Source organism: Oncorhynchus gorbuscha, unplaced genomic scaffold (genome assembly GCF_021184085.1).
Source record: "Oncorhynchus gorbuscha isolate QuinsamMale2020 ecotype Even-year unplaced genomic scaffold, OgorEven_v1.0 Un_scaffold_550, whole genome shotgun sequence".
Taxonomy (NCBI): Eukaryota; Metazoa; Chordata; class Actinopteri; order Salmoniformes; family Salmonidae; genus Oncorhynchus; species Oncorhynchus gorbuscha.
Window position 1 is genome coordinate 475,766 of NW_025745378.1, and position 27,829 is coordinate 503,594.

The 27,829-nt window shown below is 45.2% G+C and overlaps 1 protein-coding gene across 2 annotated transcripts; it reads right to left on the reverse strand.

Moving 5' to 3' along the window:
- Positions 1 to 1,554: 1,554 nt before the first annotated feature.
- On the reverse strand, positions 1,555 to 27,829 carry LOC124018595 (pancreatic secretory granule membrane major glycoprotein GP2-like). 2 transcript variants are annotated; one of them, XM_046333939.1, is made up of 10 exons: positions 27,785 to 27,829; positions 27,142 to 27,251; positions 18,640 to 19,293; positions 17,938 to 18,348; positions 16,844 to 17,049; positions 16,500 to 16,651; positions 4,541 to 4,786; positions 4,159 to 4,318; positions 1,895 to 1,970; positions 1,555 to 1,767 (listed from the first exon to the last, which is right to left on the reverse strand). In XM_046333939.1, the coding sequence occupies exons 2-10, from the start codon at positions 27,206 to 27,208 to the stop codon at positions 1,748 to 1,750; spliced, it is 1,992 nt and encodes a 663-aa protein (XP_046189895.1). In that variant the 5' UTR covers positions 27,209 to 27,251; positions 27,785 to 27,829; the 3' UTR covers positions 1,555 to 1,747. The 2 variants fall into 2 exon arrangements, with proteins under 2 accessions (XP_046189895.1, XP_046189897.1); XM_046333941.1 differs by lacking the exons at positions 27,142 to 27,251; positions 27,785 to 27,829 and adding an exon at positions 19,808 to 19,846.

Consider the following 27,829-nt stretch of genomic DNA (forward strand, 5'->3'; position numbering starts at 1 on the left):
ACCTAAAACACAAGGCCAAATATACACCGAAGTTGCATACCAAGACGAGATTGAATGTTCTTGAGAGGCCTAGTTACAGTTTTTTACTTAAATTGGCTTGAAAATCCATGGCAACACTTGAAAATGTCTGTCTAGCAATGATCAACAACCAACTTGACAGAGATTGAAGACTTTTTAAATAATAATATGCAAATATTGTACAATCCAAGTGTGCAAAGCTCTTGGAGATTTACCCAGAAAGGCTCACAGCTGTAATCGCTGCCAAAGGTGATTCTTACATGTCTTGGCTTAGGAGGTTGAATACTTACAGTGCATTCGGTAAGTATTCAGACCTCTTCCCCCATTCCACATTTTGATACGTTACAGCCTCGTTCTGAAGTTGATTCAATGAATTGTTTTCCTCATCAAGCTACACACAAATAACAGGGGAGGTTAGCATTATATATCATACCCCCAAGACATGCTAACCCCTCACCATTACAATAACAGGGGAGGTTAGCATTTTATATCATACCCCCAAGACATGCTAACCTCTCACCATTACAATACCAGGGGAGGTTAGCATTTTATATCATACCCCCAAGACATGCTAACCTCTCACCATTACAATAACAGGGGAGGATGGCATTTTATATCATACCCCCAAGACATGCTAACCTCTCACCATTACAATACCAGGGGAGGATGGCATTATATATCATACCCCCAAGACATGCTAACCTCCCACCATTACAATAACAGGGGAGGATAGCATTTTATATCATACCCCCAAGACATGCTAACCTCTCACCATTACAATAACAGGGGAGGTTAGCATTATATATCATACCCCCAAGACATGCTAACCTCTCACCATTACAATAACAGGGGAGGTTAGCATTATATATCATACCCCCAAGACATGCTAACCTCTCACCATTACAATAACAGGGGAGGTTAGCATTATATATCATACCCCCAAGACATGTTAATCTCTCACCATGACCAATAACAGGGGAGTTGAACATGTCTTGGGAGAATGGGACAAAATACTAAACTTTTGACTACATTATTTATAATAATCTTTAGGGGTGTCAATAGTTTTAACCCGTACCAATTTGAGAGAAAAAAAGATGTATTTGTAAGTCTGCTGTTGTGTTGTGATGATGCAGACTTCTACCAGTGTTTCTGGGGTAATACTGACACCTACTGGTTCATCATTGTCTTGACTGATCCCACAGAGAAAGAACTAAACTATAGCAATAGTACACTACATGCCCAGTACATTATTCACACATTAATACATTTATACATATATTTATCATTTATATTTTATTAACACTATTAAATTACTGCACATACAAAGCATTTTAGAGCAATAGGATGAAATGATATTATAGCTGCAGTTTAAACTAGGAAAGGGAGATGTTTGTGTTGATATAATCCCAACTAGATGTCCATTTATTTTCACGTTACAAACATTAGTGACCAGCACAGACACTTTCTGGCCTCAAGCCTTAGTTAAAGGTTCAACAATGAATTTGTGTTGGTTCAAATAGAAATGCTTTCCCAATTATCCTAGTTGTAAGAAAAATATAAAAATATCCTTAAAATATCATTATTTATAACTGGATGTATGTAAGATATTAAATATTAAATGGCCTGGTTTAGGACATAAATGAGGTATAGGTGAGATAGGTTTATGAACTTTACATTAATCATTTAGATAACTGGATTCATTGTTTAGGATACAGGAAGCCTGACAAGTTCAATCTTCATTTTGGGACCCTGAAAGTCAAAAACAAATACACTGTTATTTAGTTACTTAGTTACCTGAGTGTCCATCACTGACATCAACATCATTTGTTTAATTGACATCTATTATTGGTTTTGATTGATAAGAGGTCGTACTCACAGGTGATTGGTCCGATGGTGAGGGGTTCGAGGGGGACAGAGGGGGTGACAGAGCGGTATTTCCTTTTGGTGCACATCTGAGGAAAGAGACGAGAAGGAGTCAGAGAGACCAGACACTGAGACAGAGAGACGAGAAGGAGTCAGAGAGACCAGATACTGAGACAGAGAGACGAGAAGGAGTCAGAGAGACCAGACACTGAGACAGAGAGACCAGACACTGAGACAGAGAGACCAGATACTGAGACAGAGAGACCAGATACTGAGACAGAGAGACCAGATACTGAGACAGAGAGACGAGAAGGAGTCAGAGAGACCAGAAACTGAGACAGAGAGACCAGATACTGAGACAGAGAGACGAGAAGGAGTCAGAGAGACCAGACACTGAGACAGAGAGACCAGATACTGAGACAGAGAGACGAGAAGGAGTCAGAGAGACCAGACACTGAGACAGAGAGACCAGATACTGAGACAGAGAGACGAGAAGGAGTCAGAGAGACCAGACACTGAGACAGAGAGACCAGACACTGAGACAGAGAGGCCAGACACTGAGACAGAGAGACGAGAAGGAGTCAGAGAGACCAGACACTGAGACAGAGAGACGAGAAGGAGTCAGAGAGACCAGATACTGAGACAGAGAGACGAGAAGGAGTCAGAGAGACCAGACACTGAGACAGAGAGGCGAGAAGGAGTCAGAGAGACCAGACACTGAGACAGAGAGACCAGACACTGAGACAGAGAGGCCAGACACTGAGACAGAGAGACCAGATACTGAGACAGAGAGACCAGACACTGAGACAGAGAGACCAGAGAGAGTCAGAGAGACCAGATACTGAGACAGAGAGACAAGAAGGAGTCAGAGAGACCAGACACTGAGACAGAGAGACGAGAAGGAGTCAGAGAGATCAGACACTGAGACAGAGAGACGAGAAGGAGTCAGAGAGACCAGACACTGAGACAGAGAGACGAGAAGGAGTCAGAGAGACCAGACACTGAGACAGAGAGGCCAGACACTGAGACAGAGAGACGGGAAGGAGTCAGAGAGACCAGACACTGAGACAGAGAGACGAGAAGGAGTCAGAGAGACAAGACACTGAGACCAGACACTGAGACAGAGAGACGAGAAGGAGTCAGAGAGGCCAGACACTGAGAAAGAGAGACGAGAAGGAGTCAGAGAGATCAGACACTGAGACAGAGAGACCAGACACTGAGACAGAGAGACGGGAAGGAGTCAGAGAGACCAGACACTGAGACAGAGAGACCAGACACTGAGACAGAGAGACGAGAAGGAGTCAGAGAGGCCAGACACTGAGACAGAGAGACGAGAAGGAGTCAGAGAGACCAGACACTGAGACAGAGAGACGAGAAGGAGTCAGAGAGACCAGACACTGAGACAGAGAGACCAGACACTGAGACAGAGAGACCAGACACTGAGACAGAGAGACCAGACACTGAGACCAGATACTGAGACAGAGAGACGAGAAGGAGTCAGAGATATCAGACACAGACAGAGAGACCAGACACTGAGACAGAGAGACCAGACACTGAGACAGAGAGACGGGACGGAGTCAGAGAGACCAGACACTGAGACCTGAGAGAGTCAGAGAGACCAGACACTGAGACAGAGAGACCAGACACTGAGACAGAGAGACCAGACACTGAGACAGAGAGACCAGACACTGAGACCAGATACTGAGTCAGAGAGACCAGACACTGAGACAGAGAGACGAGAAGGAGTCAGAGAGACCAGACACTGAGACAGAGAGAAACGAGAAGGAGTCAGAGAGACCAGACACTGAGACAGAGAGACTCAGGAGAGTCAGAAACCACCACACACAAACTGAGTGAGACTAGAGAGAGACCACAGACTGAGTGAGACCAGAGAGAGACCACAGACTGAGTGAGACCAGAGAGAGACCACAGACTGAGTGAGACCAGAGAGAGACCACAGACTGAGAGAGACCAGAGAGAGACCACAGACTGAGTGAGACCAGAGAGAGACCACAGACTGAGTGAGACCAGAGAGAGACCACAGACTGAGTGAGACCAGAGAGAGACCACAGACTGAGTGAGACCAGAGAGAGACCACAGACTGAGTGAGACCAGAGAGAGACCACAGACTGAGTGAGACCAGAGAGAGACCACAGACTGAGAGAGACCAGAGAGAGACCACAGACTGAGAGAGACCAGAGAGAGACCACAGACTGAGTGAGACCAGAGAGAGACCAGACAGAGTGGATGAGTCAGCGGGAAAGATGCAGGACTCACTGGAGTGCAGGAGGAGCTCCTCTGGTCACACAGGCTGAGTCTGCAGTGCAGGAAGACGTCCCGGTAGTCCCCCTGGTACAGGAACAGCAGAGCAGAGAAGCGAGCCCTGAGAGACGAGCCGCTCTCCTCCACCCTCACCTGACGGAGTTCAGTCGGACATCTGGGAAACAGGGAGGGTCATGGGTTTAGGTTAGATAACGCAACAGAAAATACACAAACATTAGGGTTCGGTTCCCAGACACAGAATAAGCCTGATCCTGGAGTAAAAAGCATATGGAGAAGCTCCATGTAAAGTGTTAGTCCAGGACCAGACTTAATCTGTGTCTGGGAAAACCTCCTCCATATGTTCCTTGAGTATAAACCAAGACACCTGCACACATACTTGTTCTGAATGATGTAGTATCGCATGATGTCTTTAGGGTCGGGGGATTGCGTGGCATAGCAGTCCTCCAGAACGACCACGAAACGCTCCGTCTCGGACTCCTCTACGGACACGCCCACGTGCAGCACGGAACCCACCGGCAAGGTGACTCCGCCCGCTGGGTAAGCCTTTGTGAAGTCGTCGCTGTGGTACAGAGTCATGTTGGAGCCCACTCTGGAGCCCTTACCGACTCTGGAACCCTTCAGCCTGTCAAATGGGCCAATAGGAGATTTGGTTTTGTTAGATTCCAAATAAACAGAGTAGAAAACTCACGGACGTTTAGTAAAGCTGAAACCAAGTTAATTCACCCACTGGGTCATACAGCAGCATAAGGCAATGACATGTTTCCACCAGTGGTAGTATATATATATATATAGACCCCAATGTGGATGGAGCATCCTCCTTCCCTCTAAACATGACATGTTTCCACCAGTGGTAGTATATATATATATAGACCCCAATGTGGATGGAGCATCCTCCTTCCCTCTAAACATGACATGTTTCCACCAGTGGTAGTATATATATATATATATATAGACCCCAATGTGGATGGAGCATCCTCCTTCCCTCTAAACATGACATGTTTCCACCAGTGGTAGTATATATATATATATAGACCCCAATGTGGATGGAGCATCCTCCTTCCCTCTAAACATGACATGTTTCCACCAGTGGTAGTATATATATATATATAGACCCCAATGTGGATGGAGCATCCTCCTTCCCTCTAAACATGACATGTTTCCACCAGTGGTAGTATATATGTCATGCTGGTGATAGAGGACCCAAAAGCGACTTAACAGAAACAGAGTTTATTCAAGTCCAAACAGGGAATAACAGAAATCCTCTAGTCTGTAGAGGGGAATAACAAGAGAAGCGGCCACAGACTGCAGGTCGCTTCGGGTAGGCGCAGGCCGTAGTTGACAGAGACACCTGCTCACACGCAGCATCTGATGAAGGCAAAAAACACGACAGGACAGGGCGAAACACAATCACAGCACGGTGAATACTAAACAAGGAACCGACGGGACAGGAACGGAACACAAAGGAATAAATAGGGACTCTAATCAGGGAAAGGATCGGGAACAGGTGTGGGAAGACTAAATGATGATTAGGGGAATAGGAACAGCTGGGAGCAGGAACGGAACGATAGAGAGAAGAGAGAGCGAGAGAGTGAGAGGGGGAGGGGGAGAGAGAGGGATAGAAAGAGGGAAAGAACCCAATAAGACCAGCAGAGGGAAACGAACAGAATGGGGAGCACAGGGACAAGACATGATAATAAATGACAAACATGACAGTACCCCCCCACTCACCGAGCGCCTCCTGGCGCACTCGAGGAGGAATCCTGGCGGCAACGGAGGAAATCATCGATGAGTGAACGGTCCAGCACGTCCCGAGACGGAACCCAACTCCTCTCCTCAGGACCGTAACCCTCCCAATCCACTAAGTATTGGTGACCCCGTCCCGAGAACGCATGTCCATGATCTTATGTACCTTGTAAATAGGTGCGCTCTCGACAAGGACGGGAGGGGGAGGGAAGACGAACGGGGGGTGCGAAGAAAGGGCTTAACACAGGAGACATGGAAGACAGGATGGACGCGACGAAGATGTCGCGGAAGAAGCAGTCGCACAGCGACAGGATTGACGACCTGGGAGACACGGAACGGACCAATGAACCGCGGAGTCAACTTACGAGAAGCTGTCGTAAGAGGAAGGTTGCGAGTGGAAAGCCACACTCTCTGGCCGCAACAATACCTTGGACTCTTAATCCTGCGTTTATTGGCGGCTCTCACAGTCTTCCCCGCAGACAAAGGCAGACCGGTAGTGAAGCCTAAGGCGATGTGAGACCATGGTCGAGAAGGAATGGGGAGCGGTCTGAGACGACCGGCAGGAGGAGAGTTACCCGACTTAGTCTGCGCGCAGTCCGAACAAGCAGCCACGAAACGGCGCGTGTCACGCTCCTGAGTCGGCCACCAAAAGCGCTGGCGAATAGACGCAAGAGTGCCTCGAACACCGGGATGACCAGCTAACTTGGCAGAGTGAGCCCACTGAAGAACAGCCAGACGAGTGGAAACAGGAACGAAAAGGAGGTTACTAGGACAAGCGCGCGGCGACGCAGTGTGCGTGAGTGCTTGCTTAACCTGTCTTTCAATTCCCCAGACTGTTAACCCGACAACACGCCCATAAGGAAGAATCCCCTCGGGATCAGTAGAAGCCACAGAAGAACTAAACAGACGGGATAAGGCATCAGGCTTGGTGTTCTTGCTACCCGGACGGTAAGAAATCACAAACTCGAAACGAGCGAAAAACAACGCCCAACGAGCTTGACGGGCATTAAGTCGTTTGGCAGAACGGATGTACTCAAGGTTCTTATGGTCTGTCCAAACGACAAAAGGAACGGTCGCCCCCTCCAACCACTGTTGCCATTCGCCTAGGGCTAAGCGGATGGCGAGCAGTTCACGGTTACCCACATCATAGTTGCGCTCAGATGGCGACAGGCGATGAGAAAAATAAGCGCAAGGATGAACCTTATCGTCAGACTGGAAGCGCTGGGATAGAATGGCTCCCACGCCTACCTCTGAAGCGTCAACCTCGACAATGAATTGTCTAGTGACGTCAGGAGTAACGAGGATAGGAGCGGACGTAAAACGTTCTTTTAGAAGATCAAAAGCTCCTGGGCGGAACCGGACCACTTAAAACACGTCTTGACAGAAGTAAGAGCTGTGAGAGGAGCAGCAACTTGACCGAAATTACGAATGAAACGCCGATAGAAATTAGCGAAACCTAAAAAGCGCTGCAACTCGACACGTGACCTTGGAACGGGCCAATCACTGACAGCTTGGACCTTAGCGGAATCCATCTGAATGCCTTCAGCGGAAATAACGGAACCGAGAAAAGTAACGGAGGAGACATGAAAAGAGCACTTCTCAGCCTTTACGTAGAGACAATTCTCTAAAAGGCGCTGTAGAACACGTCGAACGTGCTGAACATGAATCTCGAGTGACGGAGAAAAAATCAGGATATCGTCAAGATAGACAAAAACAAAGATGTTCAGCATGTCTCTCAGAACATCATTAACTAATGCCTGAAAAACAGCTGGCGCATTGGCGAGACCGAACGGCAGAACCCGGTACTCAAAATGCCCTAACGGAGTGTTAAACGCCGTTTTCCACTCGTCCCCCTCTCTGATGCGCACGAGATGGTAAGCGTTACGAAGGTCCAACTTAGTAAAGCACCTGGCTCCCTGCAGAATCTCGAAGGCTGATGACATAAGGGGAAGCGGATAACGATTCTTAACCGTTATGTCATTCAGCCCTCGATAATCCACGCAGGGGCGCAGAGTACCGTCCTTCTTCTTAACAAAAAAGAACCCCGCCCCGGCCGGAGAAGAAGAAGGCACTATGGTACCGGCGTCAAGAGACACAGACAAATAATCCTCGAGAGCCTTACGTTCGGGAGCCGACAGAGAGTATAGTCTACCTCGAGGAGGAGTGGTCCCCGGAAGGAGATCAATACTACAATCATACGACCGGTGTGGAGGAAGGTCAGTTGGCTCGGGACCGACTGAAGACCGTGCGCAGATCATGATATTCCTCCGGCACTCCTGTCAAATCGCCAGGTTCCTCCTGAGAAGTAGGGACAGAAGAAACGGGAGGGATGGCAGACATTAAACACTTCACATGACAAGAAACGTTCCAGGATAGGATAGAATTACTAGACCAATTAATAGAAGGATTATGACATACTAGCCAGGGATGACCCAAAACAACAGGTGTAAACGGTGAACGGAAAATCAAAAAAGAAATAGTCTCACTGTGGTTACCAGATACTGTGAGAGTTAAAGGTAGTGTCTCAAATTTGATACTGGGAAGATGACTACCATCTAAGGCAAACATGGGCGTAGGCTTGTCTAACGGTCTGAAAGGAATGTTATGTTTCCGAACCCATGCTTCGTCCATGAAACAACCCTCAGCCCCAGAGTCAATCAAGGCACTGCATGTAGCACCGAACCGGTCAGCGTAGATGGACCGACATAGTAGTACAAGATCTAGATGAAGAGACCTGAGTAGTAGCGCTCACCAGTAGCCCTCCGCTTACTGATGGGCTCTGGCCTCTTACTGGACATGAATTAACAAAATGTCCAGCAACTCCGCAATAGAGGCACAGGCGGTTGGTGATCCTCCGTTCCCTCTCCTTAGTCGAGATGCGAATCCCTCCCAGCTGCATGGGCTCAGTCTCAAAGCCAGAGGAGGGAGATGGTTGCGATGCGGAGCAGGGAAACACCGTTGATGCGAGCTCTCTTCCACGAGCCCGGTGACGAAGATCTACCCGTCGTTCTATGCGGATGGCGAGAGCAATCAAAGAGTCCACATCTGAAGGAACCTCCCGGGAGAGAATCTCATCCTTAACCACTGCGTGGAGTCCCTCCAGAAAACGAGCGAGCAGCGCCGGCTCGTTCCACTCACTAGAGGCAGCAAGAGTGCGAAACTCAATAGAATAATCCGTTATGGACCGTTCACCTTGGCATAAGGAAGCCAGGGCCCTAGAAGCCCTAAAAACCCGAATCATCTCCTCTTTAAAGTTCTGGAACTTGTTAGAGCAATCAGCCCTTGCCTCCCAGATAGCTGTGCCCCATTCTCGAGCCCGGCCAGTAAGGAGTGAAATGACGTAAGCAACCCGAGCTCTCTCTCTAGAGTATGTGTTGGGTTGGAGAGAGAACACAATCTCACACTGCGTGAGAAAGGAGCGGCACTCAGTGGGCTGCCCGGAGTAGCAAGGTGGGTTATTAACCCTAGGTTCTGGAGGCTCGGCAGGCCAGGAAGTAACAGGTGGCACGAGACGTAGACTCTGGAACTGTCCAGAGAGGTCGGAAACCTGAGCGGCCAGGTTCTCCACGGCATGGCGAGCAGCAGACAATTCCTGCTCGTGTCTGCCGAGCATGGCTCCTTGGATCTTGACGGCAGTGTAACGAGCGTCTGAAGTCGCTGGGTCCATTCCTTGGTCGGTTCCTTCTGTCATGCTGGTGATAGAGGACCCAAAAGCGACTTAACAGAAACAGAGTTTATTCAAGTCCAAACAGGGAATAACAGAAATCCTCTAGTCTGTAGAGGGGAATAACAAGAGAAGCGGCCACAGACTGCAGGTCGCTTCGGGTAGGCGCAGGCCGTAGTTGACAGAGACACCTGCTCACACGCAGCATCTGATGAAGGCAAAAAACACGACAGGACAGGGCGAAACACAATCACAGCACGGTGAATACTAAACAAGGAACCGACGGGACAGGAACGGAACACAAAGGAATAAATAGGGACTCTAATCAGGGGAAAGGATCGGGAACAGGTGTGGGAAGACTAAATGATGATTAGGGGAATAGGAACAGCTGGGAGCAGGAACGGAACGATAGAGAGAAGAGAGAGCGAGAGAGTGAGAGGGGGAGGGGGAGAGAGAGGGATAGAAAGAGGGAAAGAACCCAATAAGACCAGCAGAGGGAAACGAACAGAATGGGGAGCACAGGGACAAGACATGATAATAAATGACAAACATGACAATATATATATATATAGACCCCAATGTGGATGGAGCATCCTCCTTCCCTCTAAACATGACATGTTTCCACCAGTGGTAGTATATATATATATATATAGACCCCAATGTGGATGGAGCATCCTCCTTCCCTCTAAACATGACATGTTTCCACCAGTGGTAGTATATATATATATATAGACCCCAATGTGGATGGAGCATCCTCCTTCCCTCTAAACATGACATGTTTCCACCAGTGGTAGTATATATATATAGACCCCAATGTGGATGGAGCATCCTCCTTCCCTCTAAACATGACATGTTTCCACCAGTGGGAGTATATATATAGACTGTTAACTGTTAACTATATAAACTGTTCCTTCTCCCAATGTGACCTGACCTCCATTCCTCACTAACCCACATCTCTCCACCCTTATCAGTTCCTGCAACCATGTGATTGCCTCTCCTTTACTCAAAACATTCCAAGCTTAACTGCCTCCACCACAAACATTCCTCCTACAGATTAACATCTGGTGTAGAAACCTGACCATAGTATTCAATATTTCAAGTTTAGGAGTCAGAGCCCATCAGTTAAGAGATGCAGTCAGAGATGGTGAAGGACAAACAAAGTGCCTTGAGTGAGAAATGAGAGAAATGTACTTTACAGGCTTTATAATAATATTTATAATAATAATAATTAAAATAGTTATAATAAAAATAATAAATACCGGTACACATTATTGTTGAAGCACTTTTCAAGACACCCAAAGTCACTTTAGATAGGCAAGATAAGACATGATTATTATTATAGTTTTAACACCATTACACAGTCAGCTTCAACGGAGTATCTTGGTGGAACAACCAGAACAACCAGTACTGTGATGAGTCGACAGAGGAGGTGATAAACTCTTAACTAGTCATCTAAAGGATCATCAAGAACCACAGGTTTGGAGTATAAACTGTCTATACATTAACAGAATACTGACAGCTTGACATGTGTTAGCCTGCATTGACAGAATACTGACAGTCTGACATGTGTTAGCCTGCATTAACAGGATACTGACAGTCTGACATGTGTTAGCCTGCATTAACAGGATACTGACAGCTTGACATGTGTTAGCCTGCATTAACAGGATACTGACAGTCTGACATGTGTTAGCCTGCATTAACAGGATACTGACAGCTTGACATGTGTTAGCCTGCATTAACAGGATACTGACAGTCTGACATGTGTTAGCCTGCATTAACAGAATACTGACAGTCTGACATGTGTTAGCCTGCATTAACAGAATACTGACAGTCTCTCATGTGTTAGCCTGCATTAACAGAATACTGACAGTCTGACATGTGTTAGCCTGCATTAACAGAATACTGACAGTCTGACATGTGTTAGCCTGCATTAACAGGATACTGACAGCTTGACATGTGTTAGCCTGCATTAACAGGATACTGACAGTCTGACATGTGTTAGCCTGCATTAACAGAATACTGACAGTCTGACATGTGTTAGCCTGCATTAACAGAATACTGACAGTCTGACATGTGTTAGCCTGCATTAACAGAATACTGACAGTCTGACATGTGTTAGCCTGCATTAACAGAATACTGACAGTCTGACATGTGTTAGCCTGCATTAACAGGATACTGACAGTCTGACATGTGTTAGCCTGCATTAACAGAATACTGACAGTCTGACATGTGTTAGCCTACATTAACAGGATACTGACAGTCTCTCATGTGTTAGCCTGCATTAACAGAATACTGACAGTCTGACATGTGTTAGCCTACATTAACAGGATACTGACAGTCTCTCATGTGTTAGCCTGCATTAACAGGATAATGACAGTCTGACATGTGTTAGCCTGCATTAACAGGATAATGACAGTCTGACATGTGTTAGCCTGCATTAACAGGATACTGACAGTCTGACATGTGTTAGCCTGCATTAACAGGATACTGACAGTCTGACATGTGTTAGCCTGCATTAACAGGATACTGACAGTCTCTCATGTGTTAGCCTGCATTAACAGGATACTGACAGTCTCTCATGTGTTAGCCTGCATTAACAGGATACTGACAGTCTGACATGTGTTAGCCTGCATTAACAGGATACTGACAGTCTCTCATGTGTTAGCCTGCATTAACAGGATACTGACAGTCTGACATGTGTTAGCCTGCATTAACAGGATACTGACAGTCTCTCATGTGTTAGCCTGCATTAACAGGATACTGACAGTCTCTCATGTGTTAGCCTGCATTAACAGGATACTGACAGTCTCTCATGTGTTAGCCTGCATTAACAGGATACTGACAGTCTCTCATGTGTTAGCCTGCATTAACAGAATACTGACAGTCTGACATGTGTTAGCCTGCATTAACAGGATACTGACAGTCTCTCATGTGTTAGCCTGCATTAACAGGATACTGACAGTCTGACATGTGTTAGCCTGCATTAACAGAATACTGACAGTCTGACATGTGTTAGCCTGCATTAACAGAATACTGACAGTCTGACATGTGTTAGCCTGCATTAACAGAATACTGACAGTCTCTCATGTGTTAGCCTGCATTAACAGAATACTGACAGTCTCTCATGTGTTAGCCTGCATTAACAGGATACTGACAGTCTCTCATGTGTTAGCCTGCATTAACAGGATACTGACAGTCTGACATGTGTTAGCCTGCATTAACAGGATACTGACAGTCTGACATGTGTTAGCCTGCATTAACAGAATACTGACAGTCTGACATGTGTTAGCCTGCATTAACAGGATACTGACAGTCTGACATGTGTTAGCCTGCATTAACAGAATACTGACAGTCTGACATGTGTTAGCCTGCATTAACAGGATACTGACAGCTTGACATGTGTTAGCCTGCATTAACAGGATACTGACAGTCTGACATGTGTTAGCCTGCATTAACAGAATACTGACAGTCTGACATGTGTTAGCCTGCATTAACAGAATACTGACAGTCTGACATGTGTTAGCCTGCATTAACAGGATACTGACAGTCTGACATGTGTTAGCCTGCATTAACAGAATACTGACAGTCTGACATGTGTTAGCCTACATTAACAGGATACTGACAGTCTCTCATGTGTTAGCCTGCATTAACAGAATACTGACAGTCTGACATGTGTTAGCCTACATTAACAGGATACTGACAGTCTCTCATGTGTTAGCCTGCATTAACAGGATAATGACAGTCTGACATGTGTTAGCCTGCATTAACAGGATAATGACAGTCTGACATGTGTTAGCCTGCATTAACAGGATACTGACAGTCTGACATGTGTTAGCCTGCATTAACAGGATACTGACAGTCTGACATGTGTTAGCCTGCATTAACAGGATACTGACAGTCTCTCATGTGTTAGCCTGCATTAACAGGATACTGACAGTCTCTCATGTGTTAGCCTGCATTAACAGGATACTGACAGTCTGACATGTGTTAGCCTGCATTAACAGGATACTGACAGTCTCTCATGTGTTAGCCTGCATTAACAGGATACTGACAGTCTGACATGTGTTAGCCTGCATTAACAGGATACTGACAGTCTCTCATGTGTTAGCCTGCATTAACAGGATACTGACAGTCTCTCATGTGTTAGCCTGCATTAACAGGATACTGACAGTCTCTCATGTGTTAGCCTGCATTAACAGGATACTGACAGTCTCTCATGTGTTAGCCTGCATTAACAGAATACTGACAGTCTGACATGTGTTAGCCTGCATTAACAGGATACTGACAGTCTCTCATGTGTTAGCCTGCATTAACAGGATACTGACAGTCTGACATGTGTTAGCCTGCATTAACAGAATACTGACAGTCTGACATGTGTTAGCCTGCATTAACAGAATACTGACAGTCTGACATGTGTTAGCCTGCATTAACAGAATACTGACAGTCTGACATGTGTTAGCCTGCATTAACAGAATACTGACAGTCTGACATGTGTTAGCCTGCATTAACAGAATACTGACAGTCTGACATGTGTTAGCCTGCATTAACAGGATACTGACAGTCTGACATGTGTTAGCCTGCATTAACAGAATACTGACAGTCTGACATGTGTTAGCCTACATTAACAGGATACTGACAGTCTCTCATGTGTTAGCCTGCATTAACAGGATAATGACAGTCTGACATGTGTTAGCCTGCATTAACAGGATAATGACAGTCTGACATGTGTTAGCCTGCATTAACAGGATACTGACAGTCTGACATACTGACAGTCTGACATGTGTTAGCCTGCATTAACAGGATACTGACAGTCTCTCATGTGTTAGCCTGCATTAACAGGATACTGACAGTCTCTCATGTGTTAGCCTGCATTAACAGGATACTGACAGTCTGACATGTGTTAGCCTGCATTAACAGGATACTGACAGTCTCTCATGTGTTAGCCTGCATTAACAGGATACTGACAGTCTGACATGTGTTAGCCTGCATTAACAGGATACTGACAGTCTCTCATGTGTTAGCCTGCATTAACAGGATACTGACAGTCTCTCATGTGTTAGCCTGCATTAACAGGATACTGACAGTCTCTCATGTGTTAGCCTGCATTAACAGGATACTGACAGTCTCTCATGTGTTAGCCTGCATTAACAGAATACTGACAGTCTGACATGTGTTAGCCTGCATTAACAGGATACTGACAGTCTGACATGTGTTAGCCTGCATTAACAGAATACTGACAGTCTGACATGTGTTAGCCTGCATTAACAGGATACTGACAGCTTGACATGTGTTAGCCTGCATTAACAGGATACTGACAGTCTGACATGTGTTAGCCTGCATTAACAGAATACTGACAGTCTGACATGTGTTAGCCTGCATTAACAGAATACTGACAGTCTGACATGTGTTAGCCTGCATTAACAGGATACTGACAGTCTGACATGTGTTAGCCTGCATTAACAGAATACTGACAGTCTGACATGTGTTAGCCTACATTAACAGGATACTGACAGTCTCTCATGTGTTAGCCTGCATTAACAGAATACTGACAGTCTGACATGTGTTAGCCTGCATTAACAGGATAATGACAGTCTGACATGTGTTAGCCTGCATTAACAGGATAATGACAGTCTGACATGTGTTAGTCTGACTGCATTAACAGGATACTGACAGTCTGACATGTGTTAGCCTGCATTAACAGGATACTGACAGTCTGACATGTGTTAGCCTGCATTAACAGGATAATGACAGTCTGACATGTGTTAGCCTGCATTAACAGGATACTGACAGTCTCATGTGTTAGCCTGCATTAACAGGATACTGACAGTCTGACATGTGTTAGCCTGCATTAACAGGATACTGACAGTCTCTCATGTGTTAGCCTGCATTAACAGGATACTGACAGTCTGACATGTGTTAGCCTGCATTAACAGGATACTGACAGTCTCTCATGTGTTAGCCTGCATTAACAGGATACTGACAGTCTCTCATGTGTTAGCCTGCATTAACAGGATACTGACAGTCTCTCATGTGTTAGCCTGCATTAACAGGATACTGACAGTCTCTCATGTGTTAGCCTGCATTAACAGAATACTGACAGTCTGACATGTGTTAGCCTGCATTAACAGGATACTGACAGTCTCTCATGTGTTAGCCTGCATTAACAGGATACTGACAGTCTGACATGTGTTAGCCTGCATTAACAGAATACTGACAGTCTGACATGTGTTAGCCTGCATTAACAGAATACTGACAGTCTGACATGTGTTAGCCTGCATTAACAGAATACTGACAGTCTGACATGTGTTAGCCTGCATTAACAGAATACTGACAGTCTCTCATGTGTTAGCCTGCATTAACAGAATACTGACAGTCTCTCATGTGTTAGCCTGCATTAACAGGATACTGACAGTCTCTCATGTGTTAGCCTGCATTAACAGGATACTGACAGTCTGACATGTGTTAGCCTGCATTAACAGGATACTGACAGTCTGACATGTGTTAGCCTGCATTAACAGAATACTGACAGTCTGACATGTGTTAGCCTGCATTAACAGGATACTGACAGTCTGACATGTGTTAGCCTGCATTAACAGAATACTGACAGTCTGACATGTGTTAGCCTGCATTAACAGGATACTGACAGTCTGACATGTGTTAGCCTGCATTAACAGGATACTGACAGCTTGACATGTGTTAGTCTGCATTAACAGGATACTGACAGTCTGACATGTGTTAGCCTGCATTAACAGGATACTGACAGTCTGACATTTGTTGGCCTGCATTGTTTTACATTGTGCTACAGGGTTTGGTTTTAAAAATTATCATTTTTAAATCCAGTCGTATAAACACTCCAAACAGCTCGCCCCTGTTGTGTTACATTGTCCATGTTTTACAGTGTTTACTGTAACATCACGTCTCCACTTACGACAGGTAGGGTTTGATGGCCACATCCAGGCTGGTCTCTGATTCCAGAGGGTAGGCACAGGAGAAAGGCACGCTCACGGGTCGGCTGAAGGACACGTCGGGGACGTGGTAGATGAATAAACTGTTGGAAAAGATGGCGTCCGTTCCGTTTGTCTGGTGAAAGGGGGAAAAGGGAAGAAGATTAGAAGCCAGGAGACGACCTCTCACCAGTTCTCACAATAATATCACTCTTGGACTATTTCAGTTCATCTGTTCATCATTTTCTGTTGATGGCAACATGTCTCACAGCAAGTGTTCTCTGTTGAACGTTTCGGTGAGGAACGGGGTGAACGGGTCTCTTCTCACCTCCAGAGTGTTTCCGCAGGCGCCCTCCGTGCGCTCCACCTGGTACCATACCATGCCGCCACGCTCTTCGTGAGCGTTACACCGGGGGTCGGCCAGGTTAGCGGTGGTGGCGTCCAGACCAGCGGCCTCCAGGTTAGTCCTGTTGAGACCCACCTGTACCAGGCTCCGCCCACATACTACCTCTGGGTGCAGCAAAACAGGCTGATCTGTAAGAGAGGAAGAGAGAGACAGAGGGATGAGAAACAGGCTGATCTGTAAGAGAGGAAGAGAGAGACAGAGGGATGAGAAACAGGCTGATCTGTAAGAGAGGAAGAGAGAGACAGAGGGATGAGAAACAGGCTGATCTGTAAGAGAGGAAGAGAGAGACATAGGGATGAGAAACAGGCTGATCTGTAAGAGAGGAAGAGAGAGACAGAGGGATGAGAAACAGGCTGATCTGTAAGAGAGGAAGAGAGAGACAGAGGGATGAGAAACAGGCTGATCTGTAAGAGAGGAAGAGAGAGACAGAGGGATGAGAAACAGGCTGATCTGTAAGAGAGGAAGAGAGAGACAGAGGGATGAGAAACAGGCTGATCTGTAAGAGAGGAAGAGAGAGACAGAGGGATGAGAAACAGGCTGATCTGTAAGAGAGGAAGAGAGAGACAGAGGGATGAGAAACAGGCTGATCTGTAACAGAGGAAGAGAGAGACAGAGGGATGAGAAACAGGCTGATCTGTAACAGAGGAAGAGAGAGACAGAGGGATGAGAAACAGGCTGATCTATAAGAGAGGAAGAGAGAGACAGAAGGATGAGTGTTATTCAAAAACCCCAAATGAAAAGAAGGAATTACAAATTGTCATATGTCCTCTTAGAAAAAATGATTTCAAAATGGTTCTTCGGCTGTTTCCATAGGAGAACCCTTTTTGTTTCCAGGTCAAACCCTCTAGGGAAGGAGTTCAACTTGGAACCCAATAGGGTTCTACCTGGAACCAAAAAAGGGTTCTTCAAAGGGTTCTCCTCTGGGGGCAGCCTAAGAACCCTTTTAGGTTCTAGATAGCACCTGTTTTTCTAAGAGAGTACATAGGTCCTCAAGCAGGTGTTTTCTGAGAACTCACCTGGCCTCTCACACCGCCAAGTGACCCCATCGGTGCTCACGCAGGTCTCCCCCGCTCTGCAGGTACTACACATTGCTTTTGGCGTAGTCGTGGCAACCTGTGACTGTGTTGTTGTTGTGGTGCGATTGTTGTCTACTGGTGTTTTTGTCGAGGTGACAACATCCACTGGTGATTTTGTCGTAGTGGTGATATTTACGGATGTTTGTGTTGTCGTGGTGATCTTAATAGGTGTTTGTGTTGTCATGGTGATCTTAACAGGTGTTTGTGTTGTTGTGGTGTCTTTTACAGGTGCATTTGTTGTCTTCGTGACCTTTACAGGGGTTTGTGTTGTTGTGGTTGTGGTTGTTGTGGTGGTTGTTGTTGTGGTTGTTGTTGTGACTGGTTTTGGTGTTGTGGTGGGAGCTGACACATCTGGAACAAGGAGTTAAACAGGAGACACAGTTATGAGGGAACATTCATCGCTCATGTTTTGAAAGAACTAGTATGCTGGTATTACCAGAATCAATATGAATGAATGGATGAATATGCTGAGTACTGTTGATATCTAGGGCCATAAGAAGAACATCAAGGTGCATATAACCAGCTGGTGAATGACTAAGCAGTAAACAGTTTAAAAATAAATACAATAACTTCAATTCAAAAGGCAGAACAACATCAACAAGCCCCACTCAGAACTTGGCAAAGCAGCAGGCGAAACCTTACATGCACAATAGGCGAAGAAGCACCCGGGAGGCATGACGAACTTGTACACAAAGTAGTTCCCAGGGCATGCCTTGACGTGGATGGGCTGAGACTGCATCCAGCAGCAGTCCCCATTGAAGCTGGCGCAGACTGCACTCTGGACAATTTCATCCACCTGCTGGGGGGGAGGAAACGCCAGCCACAAGGGAGCCTGGGTGCCGCACTGGAAGGAATCCACGCACCTGTCCGACATGGACACGCTCTGGTTGCCGATGAACATGCGGTAATAGCCGTCCCAGCGGACGTTGCGGTCGCAGTGCTTGTTGCCCACATGGTTGTTGGTGGAACGCCAGGCGTCGTTCAGGACCGTGTAGATCTTACAGGGGTTGGAGCACTGCTGGATGCCGGCGACCGTGATGCAGTCCTCCCCGTCGGCGCACTCGTTGAAGCCACAGCTGAACCGGACATGGGCAAGGTTGGTGTTGGAGGTGGGGTAGGAGCGGCGGACACGGCGAGGGGCGTGGTGGTGGTCGGCGGTGGCGGTGTGGCCAGGTAAACAGATGAGGCCATCTCCGGAGAAGCCCTTCTTACAGGTGCATGTGATGTCACCTGTCATGGGCGAGGTGTGGCAGACGGCTTGTTCGTGACACGCCTCGCAGCTGGTGACAATCGTACCTGTTGGGAATTTGGGAACATATGGGTTCATGGTCTTTTTAGGTTGATGCCTCCATTTTAAGGTCCTGAGACTAAAGAGCAGAGAAGATGCAGAAGTCAGTTGTGTGGTGGGTTATTTAAGCAATAAGGCAAGAATATATGTACATGGCCAATATACCACAGCTAAGGGCTGTTCTTTGGCATGATGCATACCACAAACCCCAGTTGCCTTATTGCTATTATAAACTGGTTACCAATGAAATTAGAGGAGTAAAAATATATGGTCTGATATACCACGGCTTTCAGCCAATCAGCATTCAGGGCTCGAACCACCCAGTTTATAAATACTATTAAACTCTATAAAAATACTTAGTAACTACAATACTTAATACATAATACATGTATCCCTATACTGTCTAACCAAATATATTTGATCTCTTAATATGGCAGACACTCAGTGAGAAAATCTATTTCACAAATTATATATTGTCTGTCATATATAGTATTTATTATGTAATATATATTATGGACACACCTACTCATTCAAGGGTCTATCTTCTGTATACCACCCCTACCTTGAATCAACACAACTGATTAGCTGAAATGCATTGAGAAGGAAATAAATTGAAATGCATTCCAGGTGACTACCTAATGAAGCTGGTTGAGAGAATGCCAAGAGTGTGCAAAGCTCTCATCAAGGCAAAGGGTTGCTACTTTGAAGAATCAAATGTATAAAATGTTAAACACTTTTTTTTGGTTACTACATGAGTCCATATGTGTTATTTCATAGTTTTTATGTCTTCACTATTATCCTACAATGTAGAAAATAGCAAAAATAAAGAAAAACCCTTGAATGAGTTCCAACTTTTGACTGGTACTGTAAATATTTTGATGTATTAAATATATAGTATATTTATGTGTACCTGAGGTCTGTCCAGCTGTTGATTTATTAAAAACCTGTTGGGGATAGGGCTGTCTACTGCCCCCGCTGGAGTAATTGCGTGCCCATAGTAAACATAATTTTTTTTTTGTCAAAAGTTGCTAATATATGCAAATATTATTGAATAGAAAACACTCTAAAGCTTCTAAAAACGTTTAAATTATGTCTGTATGTAAAGCAGAACTCTCAGGGCAGTCATTCTCCCAAACTCTCTCTTGTCATCAGAAAAGTTGGCCCAACTTTGACGTCATCGCCCCCACCCTTCTCGAGCACTTACAGGTCTGGGAACAGTCTCTTTGTCTTCAGCGTGATGTCTGCTTTCAATGGGGCTTCTCATTGTGAGAATCGCGCGCTCAAGAGAGTTTTGGCGGGCCGAAACCTTTCGGTCACGCGAAAAAACAGGTCACTCTCATGCACGCTCTGCTCCGGTCCTGTCTTTTTTCCAAGATCGATTATACAATGCATGCGTTTCTGTTCGTCCTCACGATTGCTGTACACCTTTATAACATGTTAAAGCTTGATTATGAAGTTAGTTTGACAAGTTTAATCGACATATAATATGTAAGTTCGACGTTTTGGTGCGCATCCACTTGACTTTTGGATACATTTCAATCGAAATGTGTCGTGTTTGAGAACCGAAAGAAAGTATAATTCCTTCCAGGTCTTCTGATGGAAGAATAGCAAAGGTAAGGGAATATTTATGTGGTAAATTTGGGTTTATGTGGACTCCAAGATAGAGGAGCCATAATGCCACTTTTTGAGCGCCGACTCATAGTATAGCCTAGTGAACGAAATCTGTAACGTTAAAAATAAATGTAATACAGCGATTGCATTCAGAAGAAGTGTATCTAACTATATATATATGTAGAACATGCATATTTAGTCAAAGTTTATGATGTGTATTCCTTGTTAGCTGACGTTATCTGCCGGAGCTATCGTCATTTCTCAGGACATTTGGGTAGCATTTTTTGAACGATGCATCATTGTAAACAGAGATTTATGGATATATATAGCATATTATTGAAAAAAAACATAAATGTACTGTGTAACATGTTATATTACTGTCATCTGATGAAGATTTCAAAAGGTTAGTGCATTATTTTTCTTTTAATCCTGCGTTTGTTGATTGTGTGACGACCCTCCCACTCTGTCTGCCGTATTCTGTCTTTGTTCTTGTTTCCTTATTAGGATGCCGGTGGGCGGAGTTGAGAGGGTCGTCAGCTACATGGGAAACACCTGGGCCAGGTGTCTCCCAGGATAAATAGACCTCTTCCACATTCATGGAGGAGACTCTCTCCATGCAGACACCTGTTGTAGATTCTGTTGTGGTTCTTGGTGGCCTTTTGTTTGTTTGCTTTGGCACCTTTCATCACCCTGCATTATCACATTCATGCATGCAAAACACTCACTTACACTACTGATTACTGATTACACACACCATTGTATATTATACTTAGTTACTTATTTAATAAATATAGATTTTGCTACTCCTTATCTCCACGTTGTCTCCCTTTGTTACGGGCTTTGAGCCGGTTCGTGACAAGTGGGGCTCATCCGGGATCTTTGAACTATTGGTTTGGGAGACCGTGGAGGTACGTGTTTGGTTTGAATATGGTGTTTGAGTGTGATCGGCCCAGTATTGGTTGCCTTTGTTGTTTGGTTTGTGTGCTATGTTGGAGAGAGTATAATGGTTAGTTTCCAGGCCCTGCCTAGCCTGAACTCTTGTTCTACTTTCTGTTGGGACGTCAGTCTGAAGTGAGTAATCTGCTGTGTACCTCGGTGGGAGATTTGGGTAGGGTAGTGGAACTTGCTACCCGGAGCTATAGCCTTTTTCCCCTGATAGGTTTAGCGACGTGTTTCATTTTTTGGAATATGTTGGGCATGGTTAATGTTTGTTATTTTTGTGTGGTGTCTGTGGACTGAGCAGTTGTCTCGGGGCACATCCGTGGCTTGGTGGAATTTGCCAGCATGCTGGGGAGTTCTATTTCCTTGCCAGCGGGCTACAGTGCGTAAATTCCCACCGCAAATCTGCACGAAGACTAGGGTTGAGTTATTGTAGGTTTTGGGGAAGCTCCATATCTCATCTCTCTTCTGTGGTGCTCAGGGTGATTGTCAATTCTCGGGTTGTGTTCTGGTGTGCTCAGCAGAAGGGAAAAGCGATAAAAAAAATTTGTGTGATTATGGCGTCTTATGTAGATAAGTTCATTCGCTCTCCATCAGAGGAATTGTTAGATTTAGGTACTAAAGAACAGCTGTTGAAGGTCGCGGAACACTACAAGGTTGAGATTAGTGCTAAACGTCTAAAGAATTCTATTAGGTTGATATTGAAAGCCAATCTGATGGAGAGTGGTATTCTTGAAGTTACCACCGGGCCAGCCTCTGCTGAGGATTTGTTGTCTCCCCATAACGTTACAATGGCCATTCCATCGGTTAGTCCTAGTTGCCTTCTTTTTGAACAGCAGAAAGAACTGCTTTTGTTACAGCTAGAGCATGATCGTGAGAAGCTAGAGCATGATCGTGAGAAGCTAGAGCATGATCGTGTGAAATATGAAAAGGAATTGGCATTTAAACAAGATATGGAGCGTGCTAAAATCAAGTTGCAACAAGAACGTATAGAGTTGGTTAGGGAAGGAAAGATCTCAGGGGAGAGTTTGTTTTGGGAAGGTGACCCAGATTTACCTAGGGGTAGTTCCGCTTTTGGTCATGCCCCAGAGACATTTGATATTGTTGGGAACTTGCGGTTATTGCCTCGGTTTAATGAAAGGGACCCCGAGACATTCTTTTCGTTGTTTGAGCGGGTTGCTGACGCTAGGAGTTGGCCTGATTCTGACCGCACTTTAATGTTGCAGTGTGTGCTGACTGGTAAAGCGCAGGAAGCATATTCAGCTCTTAGTGTACACGACAGTGCCAGTTATGATAAAGTTAAAACAGCTGTGTTACAGATTTATGAATTGGTCCCTGAGGCTTACCGTCAACGATTTAGAACTTTAAAAAGGGACGATAACCAGACTCATGTTGAGTTTGCGCGACAGTTATCTTTACAGTTTAATCGCTGGTGTTCCGCCTCTGCAGTTGTGACTTTCCAAGGGCTGTGTGATCTGATTATGTTAGAGCAATTTAAGGACACAATTCCTGATCGTATTGCCACTTATATTAATGAACAGAAAGTAAAGAATGTTGCTGAAGCTGCGGTTTTGGCGGACGAGTATGTGTTGACTCACAAAAGTGTCTTTGCAAAACCCCGTATTCGGAAAGAGTGGGGGCATTCGGATAGATTTGGGCTTCGCTCACCGAGATACTTTGGTTCTCGGGCAGAGTTCTATTCAACTAGGGTTGAACCTGACTCCCATGGTAAGGCTGACTTTGGGCAGGAGTGTCACTACTGTCAAGGTTCAGGTCATTGGAAAACGAATGTCCACTTCTCAGGTCAAAGGGTGCTTACGCTAAATCTAAGCCTGCTGCGTTAGCTGCACCTGTTCCACATCAGTTCATTCTTGACTCATTTCCTCAGGCCCAGGAGAATGTGAAAGTCCATATTGATCCAGACTATTTACCTTTCATTACAGAAGGTTTTGTGTCTATGTTAGGAAGTAAAGACCTAGTGCCAGTGAAGATCCTGAGAGACACAGGTGCCTCTGAATCATTTGTGTTGGAGTCTGTGTTACCCTTTTCTGCTGAGACTGATTCGGGGAATAGTGTTCTAATTAGGGGAATAGGTTTGAACACTCTGTCAGTTCCATTGCATAAACTGATGTTGGATTGTGGGCTGGTGAAGGGTGAAGTTGTTGTGGGGGTGCGTCCTTCGTTGCCTATTGAGGGTATCGACGTTATCCTTGGGAATAACTTGGCAGGTGAGCGTGTATGGCCAGTCGTGTTTCCATCTCTAGTGGTTTCCACTAAGCCGTCATTTGTTGGGATTCCTGATGAGAGTGTACAGAGTTTCCCAGAGGTGTTCTCTGCGTGTGCAGTGACACGTTCTATGAGCCGTGGCGAACTAGTCACTGCGCCGACTAATGATAATAATACAAAGTATGTCACTGTCTTCCCTGTTATCCCGTTATCTGTAACCCGCTCAGATCTAATCAATGCTCAACGGGATGACCCCACGTTGGAAGAGTTGCGTGATCAAATTGTGCCTATAGAACAGTTGGGAGATGTCGCCCATGGCTATTTTCTCCAAGAGGATGTCCTGATGAGAAAGTGGGTGTCTCATGATAGTGTTTTTCTGGGGAGGCAATTAGTCAAGTTGTTGTACCAGTTAAGCTTCGTGAGTTGGTGTTGGAAACTTCTCACAGCGACGTTGCTGGACATATGGGGGTGAGGAAAACCTACAATCGCATATTAAGACATTTCTTTTGGCCTAGATTAAAGAGGGATGTTTCTGATTTTATCAAAACTTGTCACACATGTCAATTAACTGGTAAGCCTAATCAAGTTATTAAACCAGTACCATTGTTTCCTATTCCTGTACTCAGCCAACCTTTTGAGTATCTGATTATTGACTGTGTGGGTCCTCTGCCTCGTTCTAAAAGGGTAGCAGTTACCTGTTCACTGTGATGTGTCAGACCACTAGGTTTCCTGCTGCCTATCCTCTCCGATCTATCACGACTAAATCGGTGTTAAAAGCTTTGACTCAGTTTCTCTCATTGTTTGGAATCCCTAAGGTCATTCAGAGTGATCAAGGATCTAATTTTACCTCTAATCTGTTTGGTCAGGTTCTTCAACAGCTCCATATTAAACACAATGTGTCTAGCGCCTATCACGCGCAAAGTCAAGGAGCACTGGAACGTTTCCATCAAACACTTAAGTCTTTGTTGAGAGCTTATTGTACTGAGATGGATAAGGATTGGGAGGAGGGGTTGCCTTGGTTACTGTTAGCCGCTAGGGAAGTTTCACAGGAGAGCACAGGTTTCAGTCCAAATGACCTTGTGTTTGGACATAGGGTGCGTGGACTTTTATCTGTTCTCCAGGATGACTGGAAGTCTCCCGAGCCTCCTCAGTCCCTGTGTTCGTATGTGTGTGATTTCCGGCGACGGCTGTATGCCGCTGGTGAAATGGCTAAAGAGAAGTTATCATCTTCACAGGAGAGGATGAAGGGCATATTTGATCGCCGAACTGAGCCTCGTCACTTTAGTCCAGGTGACCAGGTTCTTGCTCTGCTGCCAATTGTTGGTTCTCCTTTTCAAGCCAAATTTCAAGGTCCATATACAGTGGTGCGCCAGTACACTGAGCAAAATTATCTAGTTGCCACTCCAGAACGGAGGAAAGCACACCAGCTGTGCCATGTAAATCTGTTAAAACCCTATTATGCACGTTCCTCTGAGACTGAACAGTGGGATTCTACAGAGGACGGTAAACCTGTTCTTTTGGCTGATACCGTTGTTTCCTTGGGTTCTTGTCGTGCTAGACCTGTGCATGAGGAGGAAGATGTTCCTGGTCCTGACGATTGTATATTGCAGGGTAGATTGAAAAATTCAGAAACACTGGATATTTTAGACAGTCTTCTCACTCACCTACCTGTTGATGAGCGGAAAGAGATGGTTGGTCTGATTCAGAGATTTCCAGGTTTATTTTCTGATACACCTACACGTACAAACTTAATAGAACATGATATTGACATTGGAGGTGCTGACCCCATTCGTCAGCGGTTCTATAGAGTTTCTTCAGAGAAACTACGTTGTCTGGATGCTGAGGTCAAGTACATGCTGGAGAGTAAGATAGCAGAGCCTTCTTTCTCCAGTTGGGCTTCTCCCTGTATCTTGGTCAGTAAACCGGATGGAACAAACCGTTTTTGTACGGACTACCGTAAGGTAAACAGTGTCACAGAGCCAGATTCATTTCCTCTTCCTCGGACGGAGGCCTGTGTCAATTTGGGACGCGGAGGCCTGTGTCAATTTGGGACGCGGAGGCCTGTGTCAATTTGGGACGCGGAGGCCTGTGTCAATTTGGGACGCGGAGGCCTGTGTCAATTTGGGACGCGGAGGCCTGTGTCAATTTGGGACGCGGAGGCCTGTGTCAATTTGGGACGCGGAGGCCGATGTCAATTTGGAACGCGGGAGGCTGGTATGTTGTTCCGGGGTCCTTGTTGGTCCCCGGTTTTATGGGGGGAATGTGACGACCCTCCCACTCTGTCTGCCGTATTCTGTCTTTGTTCTTGTTTCCTTATTAGGATGCCGGTGGGCGGAGTTGAGAGGGTCGTCAGCTACATGGGAAACACCTGGGCCAGGTGTCTCCCAGGATAAATAGACCTCTTCCACATTCATGGAGGAGACTCTCTCCATGCAGACACCTGTTGTAGATTCTGTTGTGGTTCTTGGTGGCCTTTTGTTTGTTTGCTTTGGCACCTTTCATCACCCTGCATTATCACATTCATGCATGCAAAACACTCACTTACACTACTGATTACTGATTACACACACCATTGTATATTATACTTAGTTACTTATTTAATAAATATAGATTTTGCTACTCCTTATCTCCACGTTGTCTCCCTTTGTTACGGGCTTTGAGCCGGTTCGTGACAATTGCATATTTTTTTCAACTTGGCTATGCAAATTAGCTGTGTCTTCGGTGGTGGTTTGACATAAATATGTGCTATGTTTTCGCCGTAAAACATTTTAGAAATCTGACTTGCTGGGTAGATAAACAAGGTGTTTATCTTTCATTTGAGCCATTGGACTTGTTAATGTGTGGAGGTTAAATATTTTTAGGAATATTTTTGCGTTCCATGCGCCACCCCCCAGCTGAACGTGGGGGGGTGGGGTGTTCCAAAATTGGAACCCTAGTCCCCTTCTGGTTAAATATATAGTATATTTGTGTGTACCTGAGGTATGTCCAGCTGTTGATGTATTAAATATATAGTATATTTGTGTGTACCTGAGGTACGTCTAGCTGTTGATGTATTAAATATATAGTATATTTGTGTGTACCTGAGGTACGTCCAGCGCTGGACAGAACCAGTAGAGGCACCAGCAGAGCCACCAGGATCATCCTCATCAACACTAGTTACTTCTACAGGGGCAGAAACGGGGAACACAACCTGAAGGAAAATACACTTATTATATTAATCCACACTTTATCCACAATTTACATCCACTGGAATGTCAGTCACGTTTAAATGCACGTTTGACCTGATTTAATTTGACTGTATCTATACAGGTCATCCTATGGTGATGAAAAACATTTTATTTTCTGTCACAAGACTGCAATAAACCCCATTACAAAACATCTAATACAATAATAGATATTAAGCATGGACACACATCCTCTGGAGGATATTATAACAACCCATCTAATACAATAATAGATATTAAGCATGGACACACATCCTCTGGAGGATATTATAACAACACATCTAATACAATAATAGATATTAAGCATGGACACACATTCTCTGGAGGATATTATAACAACACATCTAATACAATAATAGATATTAAGCATGGACACACATTCTCTGGAGGATATTATAACATTTCAAACTCAGTGCAGGTATATTAATTTCACCAAACCAAAATTTACTTTGTTTAACCATACAGTATGAATAGTGATCTGAGAGGAGTACTGACTTACCAAATGTTGATGCTGACTGCTGGAACCACCTGTAAACGAGGCATT